The sequence below is a fragment of the Phacochoerus africanus genome, chromosome 6 (assembly GCF_016906955.1).
Source record: "Phacochoerus africanus isolate WHEZ1 chromosome 6, ROS_Pafr_v1, whole genome shotgun sequence".
In the NCBI taxonomy this organism is placed as follows: Eukaryota; Metazoa; Chordata; class Mammalia; order Artiodactyla; family Suidae; genus Phacochoerus; species Phacochoerus africanus.
Window position 1 is genome coordinate 97,666,724 of NC_062549.1, and position 24,921 is coordinate 97,691,644.

The 24,921-nt window shown below is 55.5% G+C and overlaps 1 protein-coding gene across 1 annotated transcript; it reads left to right on the plus strand.

The window, feature by feature from the left end:
* Positions 1–215: 215 nt before the first annotated feature.
* RORC (RAR related orphan receptor C) lies at positions 216–24,250 on the plus strand. Its single transcript, XM_047784644.1, is given in 13 exon segments — positions 216–461; positions 2,618–2,647; positions 13,944–14,029; positions 14,339–14,401; positions 14,403–14,481; positions 15,683–16,195; positions 16,410–16,531; positions 17,571–17,703; positions 17,859–17,966; positions 18,151–18,210; positions 18,213–18,260; positions 19,443–19,552; positions 23,588–24,250. Coding segments are annotated over 13 exon segments (1,554 nt in total). The 5' UTR covers positions 216–421; the 3' UTR covers positions 23,750–24,250.
* Positions 24,251–24,921: the final 671 nt, after the last annotated feature.

Below are 24,921 nucleotides of genomic sequence, written 5' to 3' on the forward strand. Positions count from 1 at the left end.
TGTGTTCAATGCACAGCTCAGCCACTTATGGTCCTTATGCAAATGCTTGGGCAAGTCGGGACAATCTTTGAGCATCACCTCACTTACGAGCATCACCTAGTTATCTGGAGCAACTATGTTTGCCTCGTGGCGGATGCTGGGAGGATCGGAGAAAATCATAGATTTATACCCAGCACACGTCGATCAATAAATGTGAGCACCCTTCCCGTCACCTACCCTGTTTCTCCCCAAGGCTTAAACTTTGTTCTTCCGGTCTCTCCTCTTGTCCCTTTCTGATGCCAAAACACTCTGCCAGCCACTCCTTTCCCCTGCCTGCTGCTGGGCCAGGTGCTCTGTCCCTCCCCCCTTCCCTCCCCTGGGCCCTGCTCCCTGCCCTCCTGGGCAGCCAGGGCAGCAAGGACGGCACCCAGGGAGTTGCCCCATGGACAGGGCCCCACAGAGACACCACCGAGCCTCGAGGGGTAAGAGGCCCTACGGCCCTGCAGCCAGGTGGCAGGGGCTGCCAGGAAGTTCAGGGGACAGGGAGAGGTGGGAAGAGACTGGTTGGGAAGTGAGGAGGTGGGGAGGAGCAAGAGGAGAGAGAAGGAGAGAGGGGTTGGCCGGCGAAGGCGGGAGGTGAGACAGGACAGGTCTCCATAGAAACCGAAGGAGAGACCGGAGAAGGAGAAACGGGAAGCGGGAGAAGCCGGAAGCACACAGAGGGGAAAGAAAGGGAGAAGCGAGGAGGGAAGGGACAAGTGGGATGGGGGAGGAGAGCCGAGTCGGGAAGCTGGAAGAAGGAAGCTCCGCACAGGGCCAGGCCCTGCCAAGTGTGAGCGCCCCCTAGGAGGAGGAGCGGGCACTGCTCCTTTGGCTGGGACCCGCTCTGGGCAGCAGTGGCTGGGAGGCTGGCCACCCACCTTCTGTTCATCCAGCAGTGGAGGAAGCTGCCCTGCCTTTAAGGATGACAGAGGGTGGGGGAGAAAGCAATAGCACCCTGTCCGCTGCCCGTACCCACGGGCCCAGCACTTTCCTCCCCGGTGTGGGGTTTCATTTCTGCAAAGAATGTGGGGCACCTGGCCAGGGGCAGCGGCGGACAGAGACTCGGGCAGACCTTGGCCCCACGGATGGTCTAACTCAGCCTCTCCCATGGCCACAGGCTCGGTCAGGTGTGAGCACTGAGGGAAAACGCTCCAGGGCCACCTGGCGGAGGAAGAACTTCACTGCCGGGGCCAAGAGGGGAGCGCTCCCACCCCAGGACTGCTCTGAGGTGCAAGGCTGGAGGCCAGAGAGACAGTGCCACGTCAGGGAGGAAGCTGGGTGGGGCCAGGCAGGATCAGCGGGGTGGGGGGAGGCGGGAGGGGCCGGATGGAGCCACTCCCTCCCTGGGCACCTCCCCCCACCCCACCCCAGCGGAGCCTGGGCCTTCAAGTCCAATCACCCCCACTCAGCCCAGTGGAGGAAGCTTGTTAGAGGGAGCATCTCTTGGGCAGAGGGACAGTGCGGGGTCGAGGGCAGAGGGGGGAGGTGTCAAGGATTGGACAAACGGAAGGAAAAAAAATAACCGGAGAGCAGAGTCAGAAGTTAGAGAAACTTGGGGCATAAGGCAGGCTTGCAGCGTTTTCTGAAAGGAAAGACTGGCCCTGTGCTCTGTGAGGAGCTGCTGTATGGATGTGGGAAATGCACCAAGGTCTGGCCCTGGGGAGGCTTCTTCCCAGGGTCTTGGTAGGTGTTTAATAAAAGCTCACCATATGAATGAATGACACCGCCCCGCCCCCTGCAATGATACTCTAGCTAAGGCTTTCCCTCCGGCGGTCTACGCCTCCCTGCCCACACCAGATCAACTCACCTAGCTCGGCACTGCCTGCTCTCCACCTGGACCAGCCACACACACCAGCAGGAAGGGATTCCTTCCTCTGCAAGCTCATGGACCAGTGGAGCCAGAGCCTGTGGAAGGCCAAACGGAGTCCGTGCTTGAAGCTCTCCCTCTTCCTCTTAATAGCCTCACTAGCCTATTCTTCACCCCCACACCTCTGAAATTCCCAGGTGCCTTCAGGCACAAATAAGCAACCAAGAGATTTAACTCTGGCTGCAGAATACTGTGCACCTGTAACGGGGCGGGCACTACAGAATAACAACGTGAACGAGGCAGGCACAGTCCCTGCCTCCATGGGGCTTACTGTCTCGCAGGAAAGCCCCGTTTCACAGGTAGTGACACAACTATAGCGGTGAGATGATGTGGTGAGTGCCAGGAAATCAAATGCCTGATGCTGAGTAAATGCAAGGACAAGGGAGAAAGGCATGCTTACCTTCTCCAAGGAAAAGACATGATCGGGACGCTGGAGGATGAGAAGTTGGCTAGATGGACGAGGGGCCAGGGAGGGACATTCCGGGCAGGAGGAATAGTGTATAGAAGCCTCAGAGTGGTGAGGAGCCTGCACTTTTGAGGACCTGGAAGAGTCCTTGGGTGACCATAGGGCCGAGAGTGAAGAGAGGGTGCAGTGGAGGGTGGTCCCACCTTCTCCTCAGATACGGTTCTGCTGGGAAGGAATGAGGTGGGGTGGGGGCCTGGGCACTGGGGAGTCCACTGTGGTCCTCGGCTTTTGACCCTGAACCCCCCCCCCCTTTCTCCTTATAGAGCTGCTGGCTGCAAAGAAGACCCACACCTGTGAGTAGAGGATTGGGATAAGAGCTGGTGCTGGGGTCTGGGGAGAGGACAAAGAATTCAGCAAGGGCTCCAGCCAGCCCGTGCAGATGAATGGCTTGCGCCTTGCTCAGAGATGGAGCAGCTAGGCGGAGATGGCTGAGATGAGGAAGGGAGAGGGAGGGCTGAAGAAACCTCAAGATCCAGGCAACAGAGGGAGACAGGAAGCCTGAAGAGTGAGGGGGAGGCGTTCCCGTTGTGGCACAGTGGTTAACGAATCCGACTAGGAACCATGAGGTTGCGGGTTCCATCCCTGGCCTTGCTCAGTGGGTTAAGGATCCGGCATTGCCGTGAGCTGTGGTGTAGGTCGCAGATGTGGCTCGGATCTGGCATTGCTGTGGCTCTGGCGTAGGAAAAAAAAAAAAAGAGTGAGAGGGAACATCGCAAAGAATCAAGGAGAGAACAATGAAAGGGCGCCCAGGAGACGCAAGGGGGTGGGGCAGACCGCTGGGCCAGAGCAGGGGCAGATGGGGGAGGCAGGGTGACCTCAGGGGCTCAGGGAGCCTGCACCAGGCTTTGTGGCGGCAAGCCCAGGTTTGGTGTTCATCTCTGTGGTTAACACATCCCAAGGTGTGAACAAGCCTGGGGCCAGGCTGTGCAGGGCTGGAGAGCAGGAAAGCCTTCATCTCTGTAGGGATAGGAACACTCTGGGTCCTGGGGCCCTGAAAGCCTGAGGCTACAGCAGCTGAGAAAGGGGTTAGAGCTCAGGAAGCACTTTCACGTGGAGGCTAGCAAGTAAGCATCCTCTCTGGGGACGTCTCAGCCCAACAGATCTATCCTCCTGGTTTGTGGGAGAGGCTGCTCCTCCAGAAAATGCACCTACTGCACCTTATGCTCAAAGCTTATGTCCCATAAACAAGCCCTTCCCAGGCTAAGAGCCCTCTGGGGTCGGCTTTCTAAGCATCCCTGAATTGACAAGGACCCTCCTGGGCAGGAGAGGCCACCCTCCCTTAGATTGCCTACCAGTTCTTCCTGAGCTCACTTGGGCTCCTCCTGCTGCCAGAACTGCCTAGAGCTCCCCATTGCCAGCAGAGAGCTCTTGGGGGGCAACAGCATCACCCTCCTCCCTGAGTTGGTCAGACAGAGGCTGGGGGGGCACCAGGAGGCTACATCCTTCTGAGTGGGGGGTTGCTTTGCTCAGCACAATCCTGATCGGTGCCTCGCCTGCCCCTAGCCACAGGGCCCCACGGAAATGCTGAGCAGGGCCCTGGGAGGAAAGCGGGTCATGGAGTGACGCGGGTGAGCTGGGGGAGGGGGGCCAGGGACCATATGTGGGTGGGGGGAGAAGGGGGACTTTCGGAGCATCTGGAAGTGGAAGAGGCTGAACTCTATTCCTACCCTTAACCCTTCACCACAGAAACCTCGACCAGGACCACACCCCCTTATCTCCTTCCTAACCCACTGGCCCTGTGCAATCGCACGGCCATCTCATCCCCCAACTCGTGAGTGTCCTCGGAAGAAGAGGGGCTGACAGCCCCTCCCCCAACCCACTGCCCAGCTCCGAGAGCCCGAAGGCCAGCGGGCAAAGGCCTGTGCCAGGCTGAAAAGTCGTTAGAGTCAGAGACCTCTTAGGAGGGTTGGCCTGGAGAATCCGGAAGAAACACCTCCCCCAGGCCAAGAGGCTCTGAAAAATAGGCTCTGGAAAGGAGACAACCCCAAAAGGGAGGAGCCCAACGGGGAACCCCAGACCAAGAGGGGGCCTGATTACTAAGGGGCCTTGAAGAGAGAACCCGCAGGCCGAGGTACCCGGCAGAGCAGATATGAGGCTGAGAGGGCCCTAGAAGGACCCCTAGACCAAGAAATTCTATAGACTCAAACAGAAGGAGACCGCCCAGGCTGAGACACCCTCATAAGCAGACCTGAACCAGGGAACCCGTCCCATTCCTCAGGTGGGACCTGGGGCCCAACTGCCTGCTTTTGAATCCTGACTCCACCGCATAGCTGTGTGACTTTGGAGAAGTGGCTTAACTTCTCTGTGTCTCACTGTCCTCATCTTTGAAATAGGGATAATGGCACCTACCTCATAAAGTATTTTGCAGGGATTAGACAATCCATGTAAAACATTCGGAACCATTTCTGGCACACAGTTCAGTGGTATCAGCAGCAGCAGCATCTGCATTCCAATTTCAGCAGTTTTGCTCCTGGGGAAATTTCTGACACACTAACCCCTCCTACAGACAGTGGCATTTGTCTAATGATTATTCCGGCTACTACTATCATTTATTCCCTAGCCCAGGGTGTGCTCCGGGTCTGTAGGGAGGGGCGTAAGCAGAGTTGGTGGTGGGGGAGCCTCCCAGACTGTGTCTCACTGAGCACAGCTGTTGGCAGTCCACAAGGTCGCAGGTGGCACACGCCACCGCCCCAGGCAGACATTCTGTGACTTACCTCTAGAAACATCCCTGTCCCTGGAGTCACCTGGCAAAGAGGGTCAGGCTCGGGGTCCTCAGGGGGGAGGGGGAGTAAGGGCCTGGCCCCAGGCTCCTGTGAGCTCCATTCCGGCTCCCCAGCCAGAACGACCCAGGCGGGTGGAAACAGCTTTTACCGCGTGTGGCTGTCGCATGTGGTTTTGGAATTTTCCAACGCCCCCTGCGATTGGCTGCCCCGCCCCTCACACCCTGCCCCAGGCCCAGATTGGCCACATGAGGCGCCTGTCATCCTACCCACTGCACCCCAGGGGGTGGGGGGTGGTAAAGTTGGGGGGGTTGTCACTCGGCCACCTGTGTGGTGAGGAGCTTAAACCCCCCTGCCCAGAAGCATTGGGGGAGAGCTAGGTGCAGAACTGCAGGCTGAGGCTCTGCTGAGAGGGCCTCACCCCAACCCCGCTGCCAGCTGCACCCCATCCCTGGACCACCCCCCGCTAAGAAGGACAGGAGCCCAGTCGGCAAAGCCCACGGCTCAGTCATGAGAAGTAAGTGAATGGGGCCACCCGGGAGAGGAGAACCTGGGGCCAGTCGTCATCCCCCATCCTCTGGAAAGGAGGGGCATCTTGGGAACAGTGCGAGCAAAGCTGAGTGCTCTTCCTTAGCAGGGTGCCTCCCAGTCAAGGCCAAGGTCTGTTGGGAGATGGGTGGAGTAGTTGGGGAGGGGGTCTTGCTCCCCCAACAGTTCCCTTAGAGCAGCCACAGTAAAGGAACTATTGAGGAACTCCTCTGTCATGGGCTCTGGACAGAATCTCCAAGAGCATCTGGGGTACCCGGCCTCTTACGACAAGAGACTGAGACCCAGAGCGGCCGAGGGCTCCACCTCAGGCACACAGCTCTAGTAGGTGGAGGTTGGTAATTAACAGCGAGCCTGAACTCGCTCTTTCGGCTCCTTCCCTCCAAGCCTCCAGGCTGCCTGAGAATGGGGTGAGAAAGGAGGCAGCGGAATTGATAGGCCCTAAAGCAGCAGGATAGTGGAGTAAAGCGAGGTCAGGCAGAGGGGGTCAGAACCCCAGCATCCAGGCCTCAGAACCACCACACTCTCTGCCCAATGCAGGGACGTGAGGCCCAAGTGGACTCCAGCCAGGGTGCCGTGTGTGTGTGTGTGTGTGTGTGTGTGTGTGTGTGTGTGTGTGTGTGGAGCGAGTGGCCCACCCTGGGTTCAGATGCCCATTTGAGGAGATGGTTCAGGCAGAAGAGATGGGAGCAAAAAGCCTTCAGCTTCACCCCTATCCTGGCAGAGCCATGGGCCAACTGCTGGTGGGCAGATGGCTGGGGTCCCTGCCTTCTAGCGGACTAGGGGTGGGCAGGGCAACCACCCTGGTAAAGGAGGCCAGAGAACCTCTCCGAGCCCAGGGTGAAGGAGGAAAAGGGAAGCCCCACGTCCCTGTGGCCTGAGGCAGCCCCTGCCTCAACCCGGGGCCTTCCCACAACCCACAGAAAGGTCCTGGAAAGACCCGTCAGCCAAGAGACTCAAGACCAGGTTCTGGTGCCATGTCTGTCACTGATGAGCCTTGTAGCCTTAGGCCAGCCATTGCGCCTCTGTCTCCCCTTCTGCAAAACAAGCTGAATTTTCAAACAAAAATCACCTATGGAGAGGCCCCCAGTTCTGAGGGCCCAGGACCAAGGAGAGTGGCCTGCTCTCCAAGTTAAGTACCTCCAAAGGCAGTGGAGAAAACTCAGCTCTCCTGGAGGGTACACGGAGAGAAGGCCAGGGAAGGAAAGGGCTCTACTTCCACGCCTGGGACGGAGACCCCAGTGCAGGTGTACGAGCTGGGGCGGGTCAGGAGGGGTGAGGAGAAGAGCCAACACCATCCATGGGAAGATGGGCCCCTTGGAGCTTCGGTTTCCCTTCTAGCTTCTTCCCATTAGCAGCAAAGGTTAGCAGACCAGTCTTCCCAGAAACAGTCTCAAATCAGCAAATCCACCCTGGGAAGCAGTGATCGGGCGTGCTTCAGAGCCTGGCAGGAGGGCAGGAATCCCCAGGACTGGCCGGGTAAATACTGCAGCTCTGCATGATATCACCCTGGGCTGGTAAGCAGGAGAGGGGCTGGTCCAGGGGCTTGGTGCCACTGGTCCTTCTCACTTGGACATCCCCCTGTCTCTCATAGCCCCAGATTATCAGACTGCCCCAACCCCCTAGTCAGTGCCAGCCACCACCATGTTCTCTGACCATAGCTGGGGTCTTGGGACTGTGATACACCAAAGACCTAGGGCCAGACACACAAGCAGCAGCAGCAGACCAAGAAATAAAGAGGGATGCTGAGACCAAACTCAGATGGCATGGGGAGAGAGTGATATCCAGAGAGAGATAACTGGAGAAACGCCAGGAGAGCCCAAATCGCTATGTGAAGCCTGAGACAGAACTTGTGTGCAAAAGACAGGCACACAGATGCAGGGAGAGACGGAGAGGACGTAAAGCTGGCAGGAGAGGGGAGACGCTGAGGATTGATCGGGCCTAGGAAGACAGGAAGTGGGAGGCATGGGATTTCTAGAGGTTCTGAAAGAATGATACAGGCTCTCTGCCGCGACCTGCTGCTAAGTAGAAAGGAAATGTCCATCAGCTAGAAAGACTCCGCAGCCAGCCAGAGGGAGGGCTGAGTCGGGGCATGGCGGGCGTGGAGGACGAGGGGTATGAGGTCACATGCCTATCTTTGCTGTGCCCTGATCGTTCTCAAACCCGGTCACGAAAATAAGGAGTCGTGGGCCGGAAAGCATCCCAAGTCCCAGGGTGCCAGAGACCTCATCCCGAGAGCTCAGGGCCATCTGAGGACTTACAAAGGGCCCCCTCCTTCCTCGCATAACTGCTGCACCTTCGCCTTTTCCTGTCTTCCCATTCCTAATGGGACTCCCAAACACCCCCAGCCCAGGGCACGAGCAGCCAGGAGCATCCCAGCCTGTCCCATCACCATAAACATGGGCGTTGGTGTGGCCGCCCCTCCCAGGGGCGCCCTCCTTCTCCCCGGCCTCTGTGCCCCTGACTCAAACAGGGAACAGGGACTTTCCCATGCTACGAGCTCTCCAAGAAAGGCAGCCCTGGGGTCTCCTCCTCTCCTCCATTGACTCGTTCTTTCTGAGATCTCCAGTCCTGCTGCAACCCTGCCCCTGGGGTTCTGGGCTCAGAAAGGATGGAGAGGTCTGTCTGCAGGGAGGGAGAGCAACCGGGCAGGGGCTTGAGGCCAGAGTCAGGGTCCTTCCGGATCCACAGGTCCCCTGCAGCTGAGGTACCCGGTAAGGAGATGCGGCCCCGGAGGCCGGCATGGCCACTGCCTGTGACTGTCTGGGTTCCCATCCTCACAGCTTCCTCCTGGTGATTCATCCCCTCCCTCATCCACTGGTTGTTTTCACTCAATTCTTTGTTTCCCCTCCTTTCTCCTGTCCCAGACTGCGGGGGTGGCGGGGGCACCAGGAGGGGGTTTCAGGTGGCTGGCTGCCTTTCGTGGCTTTTCAAAACCCCAGACTCTCCATCGCCCACCTGAGTTTTAGCTTCACTACTTTCTCAGCCCTGGGATCTGGATGTATCAGCAGAAAATTCTCGCCCCGGGCCGGGGTGGGGTGGGGTGGGGGGAGTGTTCCCCAGGTACAACTGCTTCTCTCCCAACCCCCACCTGACCCTCCCCCTCCTGCTTTCTGCGGCGGAGCCCACCGCTGTGGTTTCCAGCTTTGCAGAAGCTGCGGGAACTGAGAGCTGAGAAAGGAGGGAGGCTGGTAACGGGCTGGGGTACCCAGGGGACCCCTGGCCAGAGCTGTGGTCTCCGTGGGGAGAGGGCCTGAGTGTTGGCTCTGGGGAGCGGGCGGGGTGGGTGGGGGGACGCTAAGCTAAGAAAAGAGATGCATTCCTCTTTCTCACTCACTCATTTGTAGCTGCAGAGAGGCCCTCTGAGATGTGTAAGAGCCCATCCACACCCCAAGGGGCCTGTCATCTCCCAAGTCAGGAGCTCTGGTAGGATGGGCCAGCCATTCCTCCCTGGCCCTAGAAGCCAAGGGTAAAGGCGGGAGGGGGCAGGCACCACAGAAGAAGGTGTGGGACAGAGGGAATAATGTCCCTCTGGATCCTTAGACTAGACCTGAGTCCTGACTTTAGTTCCACAGGTATCCTTGAATGTCATTCCTAGCCCACCCCCTCACCTCACACTTCCCCCTGCTTCTGGTGACCTTGCCCCCACCCCATGCCACTCTGCCCAGTGCATTTGGGCATCTCATCCTCATAGAGCATATGGCTCTATCTATGGCTGAGGACACGGGCTCTCGGGTTAGAGACCTGTTCACATGCTGGATCTGCCACTTCTGGCTGTGTAACTTTAGTCAAGCCGCTTACTCTCTCTAGGACTCAGTTTTCTCACATAAAATGGGGACAATAGAAATAGCGCCTCCTTCACAGGATTGTTGTGATCGTTAAATGAAAATGTATGCAAAGCCTGGCTTTCCATGTAAGTTTCGGCCAGTGCTTGTGTCTATCATTATTATTATTCCTGGTTAATCCATGTCCACTGGAGAAAAGGAGAGGAACAGAGAAGAAAGGAGAGGCCCAGCCCTAGACCGATGGGGCAGCAGGAGACGGTGAGGTTCCTCTCTCTGCATCCCTTCTCTACCAGGGCTGGGGTGGTTCTGGGGTTTGAGGGGAGAGATCCCCCTGGGTTGCAGCCCCTCCTTTGCTCCTACCACTTCCTCTCTGTGGTATAAGGCACCTGGACAGGGCCCAGGGCTGGCTTCCTAAAGTGGCACCCAGCCAGGCTCTGGATGCATTCATAGAGCGCTATCAATGAATCTTGCAGCTGTGAAAAGAGTGAGATTAGAGGAGGCTGGAGGGAGGTGGGGGGCAGCCTACTTTGTCTCTACCGTATTTCCCCACGTAGGAGGTGCTCGGAGGAAGCCCCCTGGGCATCCTGCAATTCCCGAAGCGGTCCGGAAGAGAGTCACTTTCTTGTCCTGGTACCATGTCAGCGTGAAGATTCAGAAGCCATACCGGATGGCAGGGAAGATACAGGAATGGGCCGGGGAGGAGACCGCCAACCCCACTCTTATGCCCCAGGAAAAGCAGCCTGGCCCAAAAGCAGGACAAGGAACGAAATTCTTGCTACTCAAAAGTATAGAGTGAGGACCAGCAAGCTTGGGCACCACGGAGAGCTCGTTCAAATGCAGGACCTGGGCCACCCCCTCAGACCTCCTGCCTAGGGACCTGCATTTTAACAAGACCCCTGGCTGATCTTGTTTGGGACTCAGAGGTCTAGAGTTATCCAGTCACTAGGTGGTTACAGGAGGTATGGTGCGCACCTGGGCAGTTCTCCCTCCTAGGAATTAGAGGGCGTCCTTTGATGGACCCTGAGAAAGAGCTACGGAGATCTCCCCGAAGCAGCAGGTGAGGGTGGGCAGAGTGAGGGCTGCTCTGGGAGCCGTGCAGGGGCTGGCCTAGGGGTTTCTGACCTCTGCTTGGTTCTAGTTCCTGGCACTGGCAGGCCCTTAGCTGGTAAGTTCCTGGCAGGCCAGGCTCCCGGGCAACAGCCTGAGTAATCCTGTGATTACTCAGCTCCCCTCCCCAATCTGGGTTCCCACCACCTGTTACTTCAGGGACAGGACTCAAGGGGGGAGGTTTTGAAGGGGAGGTATCCGAGCTGTTTTTCAGCCCCGGTTCACCCCACCGCCAGCTCTGCCAGTCCCCTTCCCGTTCTCTCCCCTCCCCTCCTCCCCAAGCCACCCCGGTGCGCACCGGTACTTTCTCTTTGAGGTTTTGGGTAGATGGCCCTGCGGGGGTACAGGTGGCAGGGCAAGGAGGGAGGAGCAGGATAAGATGGGGCCAGGGGTTGGGCATGGAGCCAGGACACGAGTGTGGGGTATTCTGTGTTTCCGCGGCTCTCTCTCCATCTCTGGGTTTGTCTCTTTTGTCCCCTGGTCTCGAACCTCTTGGTCTCTCTAGCTCTGAGGCTAGAGGTTCAGACCCTCTAGCTCAGAACCCCTAAACCTATGTGCTTTTCTCTGTGTGTACCTCTGTCCTAGACTACAGTTGGGGAGCATGGGGGAGTGGCTGGCCTGGTGGCTGAGGTCCAAACGCTGGTACACACACACCACACACACACACACACACACACACACACACACGGGTATTTGAAAAGGGGGTCCGTGGCCAGCCATATCGTCCTATGAGAGGGCGAGGTCTTGGTGATGCTGTTGTGAGGTTCCTAGGGCCGGGACCAGCAATGGGTCAGCCCACGGGGTAGAGATGTGTCTGGGTCACCCATGTGGTCGGTGCACACACGCACACGGATGTGGCCCTTGGAGAAGGGAAGCGGCAGGGAGGCCTGTGGTTGCCTGCTGGGCCGGAGCCTGAGTTCCCACTGTGGCTTGGCCTAGTCTCCCTCCCGCTTACTTTTTTGGGTGACCCACGTTGGTTTCTGCCCTCTCTGGGCTTAAGGCCACTGTGGAGAGCGAGCTCACAGCACTGGGGGGGAAGGCGCTGGGGAAAGGTGACAGCGGACTCTACGGGTCTCAGATGTGTTCTGGGTTCTGGCCTGCGGTACTCGGTAAGAGCCAGCACATAGCACTCGTGGTTGTGCTTTCTCCCTGCGCCTAATGTGCTACCGCACAGCAGCCCGAGGACAGCCAATGAAGGCGACTCCTACCCTGATTTTACCAACAGGGAACTGAGGCCTAAAGAACCCAGGGGCTTGATGCACAGGTGCCTCATATTCTCTGCTCCTTTTCCAGGCACCCAATCCCCTCTAGTTCTCTCTTCCCTCCACTCATTCCAATCTGCTCTTAACTTACTGGAAAGAATCTGAAAGCACCCTTGCCATCTGTCCTGGATGATCACAGCCTATTGTGAGGGGGTTGGGCAGAGACCCAAGTTCTAATGGAAGGATTTCAGACACCCCTGCACCTTGTCCCCCAAGAGGAGGCAGCTGCTTACTCTGACTCAGCTCAAAGCCAGCCCGAGGGGATGACAGTTTAAGGATGATGGAAACAATCATTCAGGGCGTGGTGGGTGGGCAAGCCACGGTCACGCTCCTCACCGAATGTCAGCAGGTCCTACACGCAACCAGCCTGCTTTAGGCCTGGGCCAGAGGAGAGCTCACAGCCAATAGGCAGGCTGCTGCTTCCTGTGACCCTCAGGCCAGGAGGTGGGGGGAGATGGGTCAGAGATGAGAAGGGGCTTCGGTCCCAGACCACGTTCATGGCCTGCCCCACCCCAGGGACATCCCCTCAGAGGGGAGGCAGCAGGTCGGCGATGGCAGAGAAGAGACCCCCATGCCCTTAGGAGTGACGAAAACACCTTAAATAGCGAGGACCCCAACTCTGCCCAGTCTCTTCAAAGAGGGGCTGCTGGGGGAGTCCCCGTTGTGGCACAGTGGAAATGAATCCGACTAAGAACCATGAGGTTGTGAGTTTGATCCCTGGCCTCACTCAATGGGTTAAGGATCTGGCATCGCCATGAGCTGTGTGGTGTAGGTCACAGACTCGGCTCAGATCTGATGTTGCTGTGGCCGGGGCGTAGGCCGGCAGCTGTAGCTCCGATTGGACCCCTAACCTAGGAACCTCCATATGCTGCAGGTGCAGTCCTAAAAAAGCAAAAAAATAAATGGTCTGGTGGGAGGCCAACCACCGGTCCCTGAAACCCAGCAGAGAGCTGTGGGCACTGAGAGGGATGGGACAAAGTAGAGGAGATAAACCCAGGGCCAGCAGACTCCACAGTGACGGGAAGGGGCAGGCACAGGTTACAAATGAGCCTAGTGGGAGAGAGGGTGTCTTGGCACCCAGTGAACAGAAATTAACTCACAAATATGCATGGGTGCACACTGGCTCAAGCAGACACGCCCAGTGGCTCACAAATCCATGTCCTTTTCATGAGCACACATACACACACACACAAGTACCCCTTCAAATATGCAACATGCCCACCGAAGCCATATACACAGAACGGCAGAATGGAAAGCTATGGGGAGCTGGGATAGAGACCCAGCTCCTGGGTAAACGAGCTGTATGAACCTGGACCAATGACTTATCTGGCCTCTTCCTTCATTCGTGAAGGAGAGAAATTGGATTTGATGGGCTCTAGGCCCAGCCAGTGTTCATGATTTGTGTGCGTCTTATTGGACACAGAGGCCCTGGTACACGCAGAAGCATACACACTCTCATATGCTGAGACATGGATCCACCCTTTGCTCTGGGGCCAGGAACATAGGAGCCCTGTTTGATCCTCTCCCTGGCTCTCAGACATCCAGCAGAGCTGGCTTGCTGACCCCATTCTCCTGGGCTCCATCTCCGCTTCTTCCTACCCTCTCTGGGGCCCCTGCCACCTTGGCCCCTGGTCTCTGTGCGGCCCCTGCCTAAGCCTTCGCTGTGCAGCTGAGGATGGCTGGCACCTCTACCTGGACCCCCCCAGGGCCTCCTGCCTGGTGCACCACATCTTCCCACCATGCCCCACACTCCCCTGAGGGACTGAGCCTCAGTGAGGGGGGTGGGGGAAAGGCAGCACAGAGGAAGCCCCCAGGGCGGGAAGCAGGTGTTGTGAAGCAGTGAGGACTCCTAGGTCCCCAGGCAGGAGGGAGGCAACTAGAGCTTTTTATCTTGAAGGGCTGAGCAGGTGGCCTCTCTGCAGCTGCTTTCTCTGCCCCCGTAGAACTGATATAACTCCCAGCCGCCCCCCGAAACAAAAACGACCTCCGCAGACCCTTTACTGAGTGGTATTTGCCATTCATTCCTTCTTCCGTCTTGCAAGAGGTAATCAGCCAGCTGGAGTGGGGGAGGGAAGCGGGGGCAACCATGTCCCCAGATCTCCACCCAGGTACAGGAGGTAGGATGCACCAAAGGCTCCCGGGCTGACCCCTGCCCTTTTTCTCTTCCAGCACAAATTGAAGTGATCCCCTGCAAAATCTGTGGGGACAAGTCGTCTGGGATCCACTACGGGGTTATCACCTGTGAGGGGTGCAAGGTGAGTGCACACACATACACAGTCTCTTCAAGGATGAGGAGAGAGGGCCCCGTGGCCTTTGTTCTGACCACAGGGCTGGTCTCCTGAGACAGCTAGGGGGCGACCCCGGGGGCATCTTACCCGCACACAGGAGGGTCTGGTCTTAAACTAAAGAAGTGACGGCAGAACAGATTACGATGGAAGAGGGAAAATCGAGAGGGATGGAAGATCTGGAAAAGCTGCGGCCAGAGTTTGCGGGCCGGAGGCCCCAGGGACTGAGCTGGGCCTGGCCAGGACCCGCAGCCACCGTCACCACCCTGCCTCCCCCAGGGTTTCTTCCGCCGGAGCCAGCAGTGTAACGTGGCCTACTCCTGCACCCGTCAGCAGAACTGCCCCCATCGACCGCACTAGCCGAAACCGATGCCAGCACTGCCGCCTACAGAAATGCCTGGCCCTGGGCATGTCCCGAGATGGTGAGGCCATGGAGGCAGCCCTCTGGGGCTTCCCTGGAGTCTCCAGAGGGGCAGCCTGAGCTGCTGTGCCAGACAGGGTTAGCCTGTAAAAGTGTCTTTCTGGAGCTCTGCTCTCCATCCTTCCCGCGGGCGGGCCCCTGTCCCTTCCACTCTCATCAGAGGTCTTCGACGTCCCCAACTTCGGACGCTGCTAGAACAACCCTCCTTTTCCCAAGGTCCCAGACGCTTCATTTTCTCCTTCCTCATCCAACTCCCCGCTTCCACCCCTTCCCCTCCTGCCTCATCCTCCGGTTCCAGCTCCATCCGCCTCCCTATCGCCCGCCCCCAGCCTGGACACAGGACTGTGGCTGAGGATGGGACCAGAGGCCGCCTGAGAACAGCCCAGAAGAAGGCACGAGGGGAGGGAGGACGGCTGTTCCTAGAGCCTTTCTCCACCTTCAGCCACTAGCCCCTCGCAGCCCCCGAGCTGCCCCCCACCCCCAACACCACAGAAGGAGCCCAGGGCGGGGCTGGGGGGAGGCACGAGGTGATGAGGAGCCAAAAGGAGCCTGTCAGCACTTTTCAGCGCCCAAAATAACAAAGTGAAAGGAAACACGCAGGGTTGCAAAGGGGCAGGCGGGGCGAGGGGCTGTGCCCCCACACCTGGGAGGGGTGGTGGGGCGAGTGAAAAGGCAGGAAAGAGAGCAGAAGAGGATGTTCAGAAGCAAGCCGCGGAGCCTGGGTTGGGCTGTGGTGAGTATCTAGGTCACCAGGGAGCCGGCAGGCCTGACCACAGGGGGACCTGTGTTCTCGGCTCTCCTCTTCCTCCGACCCTCCTAGACAGGCGAAGTGACCCCGATATGGCTCAAGGCCCCCTACTCAACCACCCCCAGCCCCCATATCAGGAAGCCAGGATCCTCACTCCAACCCATGGCTTGAATCCAGCCACTAGTAGAAGCTGGTTTCAAGCAAGGAGAGTTTGCTCAGAGGCCTGAAAAGTCTGGGCTGGACAGAGCTCCGTAGGTAACAAGAGTGAGGTGGGAGGGGTCTTGAACCGAAGTCCCCTGAAGGGAAACTGTCAGGCAAGCCTGGAGAAGCTCTGCTTGGAGTCAGCTATTCAGGGAGCAGCAAGCTAATCCTGTAATGCTTGAGATGCCTGTTGACTCTGCCTTGTACCATGTCCTCCTGCCTCAAAATCTCCTGATCCCTGGACCTCTTTCAGCTGTCAAGTTTGGCCGCATGTCCAAGAAGCAAAGGGACAGCCTGCATGCTGAGGTGCAGAAACAGCTGCAGCAGAGGCAACAGCAGCAACGGGAACAAGCGGCCAAGTCCCCTCCTGCAGGGGCCCAAGGAGCAGACCCCCTCGCCTGCCCCCTGGGGCTCCCAGATGGGCAGCTGCCCTTGGGCTCCTCACCTGACCTGCCGGAGGCCTCGGCCTGTCCCCCCGGTCTCCTGAGAGCCCCAAGCTGCGGGCCCTCCTACTCCAACAGCTTGGTCAAGGCTGGGCTCAATGGGGCTTCTTACCACCTGGAATACAGCCCTGAGCGGGGCAAGGCTGAGGGCAGAGAGAACTTCTATGGCACAGGCAGCCAGCTGGCCCCTGACAGGTGTGGACTCCGTTTTGAGGACCCCAGGCATCCTGGGCTTGGGGAACCAGGACGGGGCCCCAACAGCTACTGCAGCCCCAGTTTCCGCAGTACCCCAGAGGCGCCTTACGCCTCCCTGACAGAGATTGGTGAGCAGCTGGGTAGGTGGCGGAGGTGGGAAGGCGAGGGAGGGGCTTCCAAAGAGGGGCCTTAGCCAGCACCCCAGGGAAATCAAACATGCACAGGACTCATGCCTTGGGGGTAGGCGGGAGGCTGAGCAGGGCTAGACACGCAGAAGGTATGCATATGGGTAGGACAGGAGCTGGCTGAGATGGCACCCCTGCCTTCCTCCTCTGGCCCCAGAGCACCTGGTGCAGAATGTTTGTAAGTCTTACCGAGACACGTGTCAGCTGCGGCTGGAGGACCTGCTTCGGCAGCGCTCCAACATCTTCTCCCGAGAGGAGGTGGCCGGCTACCAGAGGAAGGTGAGGCCAGGAGACTCTGAGGGGAAGGGAGGACCTCCCGCCGCCACGGGGGGAGTCCAGAGATGGCCACCTGCACATGCAAGTGGGCTGGGGCCAGGCAGGGTATCACAGAGAGACACAGGTGTATCCCCGCTTTTAAGTGTGTCCCCAGCAGAGGGATGAGAGCTTTTCCTTAGCTCCTGCCTGTGATCATTTTGCCTGGGCCTCATCTTCCCTTCTCCCCCACACAGACCTGGTGTATACCCCTGCCTTCTCCTCTAGCAACGATAACAATATTCCGAATCTTTAGCATTTGTTAATCATTCCTTCTCTGCCAGGCACTGTGCTAAATGCTTTACATAAATTATCCTCAACTCATAAGACAACCAACTATGATGTCAGCATTTCTTTCTTTCTCTCTTTCTTTCTTTCTTTCTATTTTTTTTTTCCTGTATCTACAGTACATGGAAATTCCCAGGCCAGGGATGGCATCCAAGCCACAGCTGCGACCTATACCACAGCTGTAGCAATGCCAGATCCTTAACCCACTGCACCACAGCGGGAACTCCCTTATTTCTATTTTGATGGACCAGGAAACTGAGCTCAGAGGAGTTCACAGACTATTCCACGTCACTGAGTGGTAGAACCAAAGGCAGGTTCAGATCTATCGGGCTCCAATAGATCTCCCTTTCGTCACCCTGACAACACTGCCTGTATGAAAAACACTCATTTGGTACTGAACCTGAATATGTCCTTTTCACCTCAACAAGATGCAAACTCTCAGAGGACAACACTGTCTCTCAGATGTTTTTTTCTTCCCCCACAACAGCTAACTCAGTGCTAGTGGCTGGTGGGGGCTCAGTAAGTGCAGCCAAGTGACCAGAATTAATTTGGAATGTGCATTTGTGCTAAAAATAGGTGGAAAACACAGGGGCTGAGAATGGGGGGGGGTTCAGAATCGGTCCCCTACAATTTATTCATCTGGGTTCCCAGGGTTTGGGAGGTCCCAGGGTCATAAGGAAGGCTACAGTGGGACATCCCCCCCCCTCCTTCCCTGCAGTCAATGTGGGAGATGTGGGAACGCTGTGCCCACCGCCTCACCGAGGCCATTCAGTACGTGGTGGAGTTCGCTAAGAGGCTCTCGGGCTTTATGGAGCTCTGCCAGAACGACCAGATCGTGCTACTCAAAGCAGGTGCCCAGGGAGAGAGGGCAGGCCCGGGGCAATGGGGACAGGTGTGGAATGGGCAGAGCCGAGTGGAGGGAGGTGCCTTAAGGAAACCAGAGGGGGACTGAGACAGGCTCCTAACTTGGTTTGACAGTCTACCTGCGTTTCTCCCGCCTCCGCAGGAGCAATGGAAGTGGTGCTGGTCAGGATGTGCCGAGCCTACAACGCTGACAACCACACAGTCTTTTTTGAAGGCAAATACGGTGGCATGGAGCTGTTCCGAGCCTTGGGTGAGGGGCAGGGGGAAATGAGAGAGAGGAGTCAGAGGCCACCCCAGCCAAGGCTTCAAGAGCCAGGGCGCCCTCTTTTCAGGACAGATTGCTCCCCCCCCAAAAAAAAAAAACACCAATGGGTGGGCATCCTGGGGCACATAGCTTCCTCCATCGTGCTCACTCTTTTGTTTCCATCCCTCAGGCTGCAGCGAGCTTATCAGCTCCATCTTTGACTTCTCCCGCTCCCTGAGTGCCTTGCGCTTTCTGAGGACGAGATTGCACTCTACACAGCCCTCGTCCTCATCAATGCCAGTGAGTGTCACTGGTCTTGGGTAAAGGACATTGGGGTGGCGGGGGCGCAACAGATACCGCAGAGCCTGGACCTTCCCTTGTGGTTAAATCTGGGAAGTTGCTTTAAAGAGCAGAATGAGCCCCATCCAACAGTGCCATCAAAGAAAACGAGTTTTAAAAAAAGATTGAAAGAAGCCTGAGAGGAGAAAGAGCAGCACAGGTGGGGTTGGACCGTGGGGAGACCTGAGGATGAGAGGAAGCAGGCCACCTCTCTAAGAGAAATTAGTCTGCTGGTGAGTCCCGGTCAGGGACTCCATAGTGGCCACACATCTGAATCACCCAAGGAGCTTTAAATACGGCTGCTGCCGGGGTCCCACTGGCAGCGACTGTGAGGTCATTGATCCGGGTGCAGTCGGAACACCAGAATCTTTAACAGCCTCTCACAAGTGATTGTAACGTGCCAAGCTTGAGAATCACTACTCTGTGTGGACTCATTTTAAGACTGCAGGCATCATGGCAGGACTCTGGATGTTCTCGCCACTAGATCAGAATGGGCCAGGCGAGCCAAGGGGGATGCTGAGGATGCAGAGAACCTGAGGGAGTGGGGTGGGCTGCTAACCTGAGCTTGCAGACAAGATGATCAGTCTTCTGCCATTAACTAGAGACCCAACAGTCCCTTTGAACTGGAAATAAAGACATGAAAGATGACTCCTGGCTATTTTATGGAGTCAGGGCAAAAGCTGATTTGTCTGTCTCTTGAAGTTAGCCACAGATGGCTGCAGAGCCCCTCTCCAGGGCTGTCCTTGCTGGGTGGGGGTTGGGGAAAGGGGACTCTTCCAATCTTTTTTTCCCCCATGGCAGAGTTTTAGTGCCTAGCATTGAATTGGCTATGTGCAATGTCAGAGTACCAGGGAAAAGACAGCTTGCAGTGGGAGACTGGAAAGTCTCATTGCTTTCATCTGTCCCCAGTTTTCCCGGTGGAAACTAGCCATGTCCAAGGCTCCAGAGCCTACCATTATCAAACCAAGACACACACACACACACACACACACACACACACACACACACACACACACACACTACACTCTTTCTAGCTCAGCTTGAAAGGACCTCTCTTCAGCACAGAAAATAACACATGCTTTTGGTGGAAGCTAACATCCATGTTCTTTCTTGTTCTTGCTGTGGTCCCATCCCCTCCTTCAGACCGGCCAGGACTCCAAGAGAAAAGGAAAGTAGAACAGCTGCAGTACAATCTGGAGCTGGCCTTTCATCATCATCTCTGCAAGACCCATCGCCAAGGCATCCTGGCCAAGGTAGGAGCAGTCCCCTGGGACAGAGGAGGTCAGGCCCAGCGCCAGCTCCGGGCCATCAGGGCTTGTGAGGGCCAGGGTCTGAGGGTGCAGAGGAGCCAGTGCTTCAGTGCAAAGTTGTGTTAGAGAGCTTGCAATAGCGCAGGGACAGGGAACGAAGCAGTCACTTCGATGTGCATGCAGATGGAACATTAGGGAGCCTAGAACTGGGAGAAGCCTCCAGGGAACAATTGGGTTTAATAGAGCGACCGCTTACCCAGCACCTGCTTGTACTGTGGAGTGGAAAGATACAGAGATGCTGTCCTTGCCCCCGCCAAGAGTTTATAATCTGCTGTGAAGAAGAGACTCGTGTACCAGTGACTCTAACATAGAGCAGGATGTGATATGTGACATAATAATAATGTGATTAACAGAGTACTTTCAGGAGTTCCCATTGTGCCTCAGCAGTAACGAACCCAACTAGTACCTATGAGGATGTGGGTTCAATCCCCTGGCCTCACTCAGTGGGTTAAGGATCTGGGGTTGCCGTGAGCTGTGGTGTAGGTCACAGATGCGGCTCATATCTGGTGTTGCTGTGGCTGTGGCGTAGGCCGGCGGCTACAGCTCCGATTCGACCCCTAGCCTGGGATCTTCCATATGCCAAGGGCGCAGAAAAAGCAAAACAAAAAACAACCAAAAACGAAGTGCTTTCACAGTATGCTCATCTTTGAGGCAACTCAGTCAGGAAGAAGAGTGCTAAAAATCTCCACATCGTGGAGTTCCCATCGTGGCACAGCAGAAAGGAATCCTACTAGGAACCGTGAGGTTGTGGGTTCAATCCCTGGCCTCGCTCAGTGGGTTAAGGATCTGGCATTGCCGTGAGCTGTGGTGTAGGGTCGTAGATGCAGCTCAGATCTGGCGTTGCTGTGGCTGTGGCGTAGGCCAGTGGCTACAGCTCCAATTCGACCCCTAGCCTGGGAACCTCCATATGCTGAGGGTGCAGCCCTAAAAAGACAAAAGACAAAAAAAAACAAAAAACAAAAAACAACTCTACATTGTGATAAGGACACTTAAATGACTTGTCCAGGTTTGCACAATCCTAAGTGACAAATGCAGTGCTCTTCCTCCTGTATCCCTGTGCCCCTAACTACTACAATCAGAGATATCGGAGAACAGTGAGGGCATGGACTAGGGATAAAAAATAACTTGAGGGTAAAAGGAGTAGATCATAAATGCTTCCTAGAGAAGGTGGCATTTAAACTAGGCCATGAAATAGGTAAGATTTTAACAGGCATTCGGGCTGAGGCAGGCATTCCAGGCTTAGGGAACAATGTGAGCAAAAATAAGGACACAAGATAACACATATATGGAACTCATGGAACATTTTGACTCAAGTATAAGACCAGGAGCTGGGATGGATTGGTGGGGGCAGGGAGGTGGCAGAAGACAAGCTTGCAAATTAGGTCAAGGAGCAAATCAGAGAGGACTTTCAAGGCCATATTAAAGAGTTAAGGCTTTATTTCCAGGCAATGGAGAGCACCAAAGGCTAGAGGAATGATATCATCAAAGCTACGATTTAGGCAATTTAATTTGGAACCAGTGTAAAGGAACCATTTATATAATGGTTCAAGCACCGGGTCCTTGCTATGTGCCAGGCACAGTGCTAGGTGCTGAGAATACAAGAAATGACTTAAACAATAGTCTCTGCCCTAAAAAAACTTTGAGTCTGGTAGAATAGATCAGAAGGAAGAGAACTCTGGGAGAGCAGTTGGAAAGCAAATCCCATTGGATCCACCTTCAGAACACATCCCCACCCCACTGTCATCCCCTGGCTGTCAATTGTCTCTTGGACCATCAGAGAGGCTTTGTAACCCAACCCCTGCCTTTACCCCTATGTGTCCTACAGCAGCCACACAGCACTGTTCTCAGCGCCCCTGTAGCTGCCTATAGCACACTGGGAATTAAATCTAGAGTCTGTGTTGTGGCCCATTGTTGTCATGACGTGACCCTGGACTTCTCTCACCTCATCTCCTTCCACTGCCCTCTCGTCACCTGTTCCAGCAACACTGACCTCCTTGGTCTCCCTTAAACACATCAGGCCTAGTTGTTCCTCAGGGCTTTTGCACCTGCTGTTCCACATGCCTGGAAGATTCTTCCCTGCTTTTCCATATGGCTTGCTCCATCCCTTCCTTCTGGAGAGATTTTCCTAGACCCCCCCACAAAAGGACCTCTACCCATTACCCCGCTTTATTGTTCTTTAAAGAAATTATCAGAGTTCCCAGCTGGTTGAGTGGGTTAAGGATCTGGCATTGACATTGCTGTGGCTCAGGCCACTGCTATGGTGCATGTTTAGATCCCTGGTCCAAGAATATCCACATACTGTGGCACAACCAAAAAAAGAAAGAAAGAAATTATCTTACATGTATTTATTTTCTGGCTCCCTCCATTAGAATATACATTTAATAAAAGTGGAGATTTTATTTTACTCACTGATATAATACCACAGCCCATCACAGTTTCTAGCTAAGTTCTCACCAAATATTTGAGTGAATGAAAGCATGAATGAATGAAGTTTTTGCCATAGCCCAAATAAACTCAAAATAAAGCAGGAGAAATGAAAAGTGGATGAATTAAAGAGATATCAAGGGATCCCATGCTGAGTGCTCTTCCCTGTCTGTCCCTTTCTTTTGTTTTTTTGTTTGTTTGTTTGGTCTTTTTTTTTTTTTTTTGCCTTTTCTAGGGCCGCTCCCTAGAAAAGGAGGTTCCCAGGCTAGGGGTCTAATCAGAGCTGTAGCCGCCCGCCTACACCACAGCCACAGCAACGTAGGATTCGAGCTGCATCTTCGATCTACACCACAGCTCACGGCAACGCCGGATCCTCAACCCAATGAGCGAGGCCAGGGATGGAACCCACAACTTCATGGTTCCCAGTCGGATTCGTTAGCCACTGAGCCACGATGGGAACTCCCCTGTCTGTCCCTTTCTGAGGCACAAAGTGGAGGAGAAGCAGGTGGTGGGTGGCTGGTGAGAATTATTTTTTTATTTTTTATTTTTGTCTTTTTAGGGCCACGCCCGAGGCATTTGGAGGTTCCCAGGCTAGGGGTCCAATCGGAGCTGTAGCCGCCGGCCTACGCCACAGCCACAGCAATGTGGGATCCAAGCCGCATCTGCAATCTATGGTGAGAAGTATTTTCAAGCCTCACTTGGTTATACAGGAAACTGCAGAAGATAAATGGTTTTCTCAGCCTCTCTCCAGGGAGGTTTCCCTGCCTCTGTCCCCTCACAGTCTCTGGGCCTTTCTCACTCCCCTCTTGCTGAGTGACAACAGTATTGGTTTCCTATTTGCAGTGTTGGGTAGCTGCTTGGAAATTGCTTAGTCCAAACAGTTATTGAGCACTTGCCATATGCGAGCAGTTTGATAGGTACCAAGGTTACCAAGAGAGGGAGGGAGGGAAAGCGGGGGAGATGGGGGAGGGGGGAGACCCCACCTAAGGAGCTCAAATTTAGGATGGGGAGACAGAGAAATTGGATCATTTTCCTAAAATGAGGTTTAAGTGCTACACAGATGGAAGCCCAAAGGAAGGGCCCTTAATCCAGGGTTAGTTAAGGGAATATTCCCAGAAGAGGTGACACTCGAAAGTGTGTAAGTATTAGCCAAGCACAGGAGAATTGGAAAGGCATTGCAGGTAAGGGGAACCCTATCAACAAAGGCTAAGAGGCATGTAACAGTACATAACAGAGAGTCACAGAATTTTACTGTTATAAAAGCATAAAGTGTGAGTTAGAGAGTCTTCAATGGGGCTCATTTTGGGAGTAGCAGGAACACAATTTGGTGGTTTCATCCAGAAAAATGCACCTGTCCCACAGCAGTTCTCACTTACCTCCAATCCCCTGAACACAGACCTGCCTCACCCAGGGAATCTGGCTGTTCCACACACGTTCCGGGTGCACCTCCAGGTTCAAGGAGGGTTATCCCAGCCTGGGAAGGATGGGAGGACTGCTCTGCCCTGGAGATAGAGCAGCAGTATTGACCCTCTTTCCCCATGAACCCATCTCCAGCTGCCACCCAAGGGGAAGCTTCGGAGCCTGTGCAGTCAGCACGTGGAAAAGCTGCAAACCTTCCAGCACCTCCACCCCATCGTGGTCCAAGTTGCTTTCCCTCCACTCTATAAGGAACTCTTCAGCACTGAAATCGAGTCATCTGATGGGCTGTCCGAGTGACCTGGAAGCAGGAGTCTGTTCCCTTCCCTAGAGCCTGCTGGCTTACTTCCCCCTCGGCCTTTTCCTTTCCTGTACACCCTGGAAGGTGGTCTCTGCCTGTTTTTGGAGGGGGTGAGGGTGAGCAAATGCAGAGACTGATTTTCTGCCCACCGGGCTGCCAGGCAGCAGGCCAAGAGCCAGAGGGTGGGGATAGAGGCACGCTGTCTCCAGCCTCGGCTTTGTCCTGTCTCGTGTCCCATACCCTGTCACCCCCAGCTTCTGGGAGGCCTGGGGTGGGATACAAGGACCTCTAGGAGGACCTAGGTGTCCTCAGGACAGCAGGAGGATCCAGGACACACGGGACAAATGGAACTCAACTCTGGGCTCAGAAGCTAAGAATAGGCCTTTGAAATACCTCATTGCATTTCCCTGGGGGCTTTGGCTGGGGAGCTGCATCAAGCTCAGGGGCTGGCGGCTGGAGCCCAGAAGGAACTGTATATAACATAAATCTGGATCTCTAGATTTTTTGCCTTCCCTGTTCCTCCCAGCTCATCAAGGAAATGGTTGGGCACCCTGGGATATAAAAAATAACCTGGGTGTGTGGAGGGTAAGTTTGGGATGGGAGCTAGGGAGGGGCTGGGGATAATATTGTTATGGGATTTGGATACAGGGGGTAGGGTACAATGAAGGCTGAGAGCGTCATAGCCAGAGAGAGACAGTTAGAACCCAAACATCCTACGTGCACTTTAAAAATAGACTTTAGCGGAGTTCCCATCGAGGCGCGGCAGAAACGAATCCGACTAGGAACCATGAGGTTGCGGGTTCCATCCCTGGCCTCGCTCAGTGGGTTAAGGATCTGGCATTGCCGTGACCTGTGGTATAGGTCACAGATAGGGCTCGGATCCCGAATTGCTGTGGCTCTGGCATAGGCTGGCAGCTGCAGCTCTGATTGGACCCCCTAGCCTGGGAATCTCCATGTGTTGCGGGTGCGGCCCTAAAAAAAGGCAAAAAGAATAGACTTTAGTAGTTACACAAATCTGATCAGAGACACACATCCACATACAGGTGAAACACATACTCACTCAACCTGCTGTTGTGCAGCTCCACAGACACATTTAATCTGACACAATCTCCATCTTCCTTGAGGTCACAACTCAGAGGAACCTAGTGGCCTCAGAGATGTCCCAATCCTG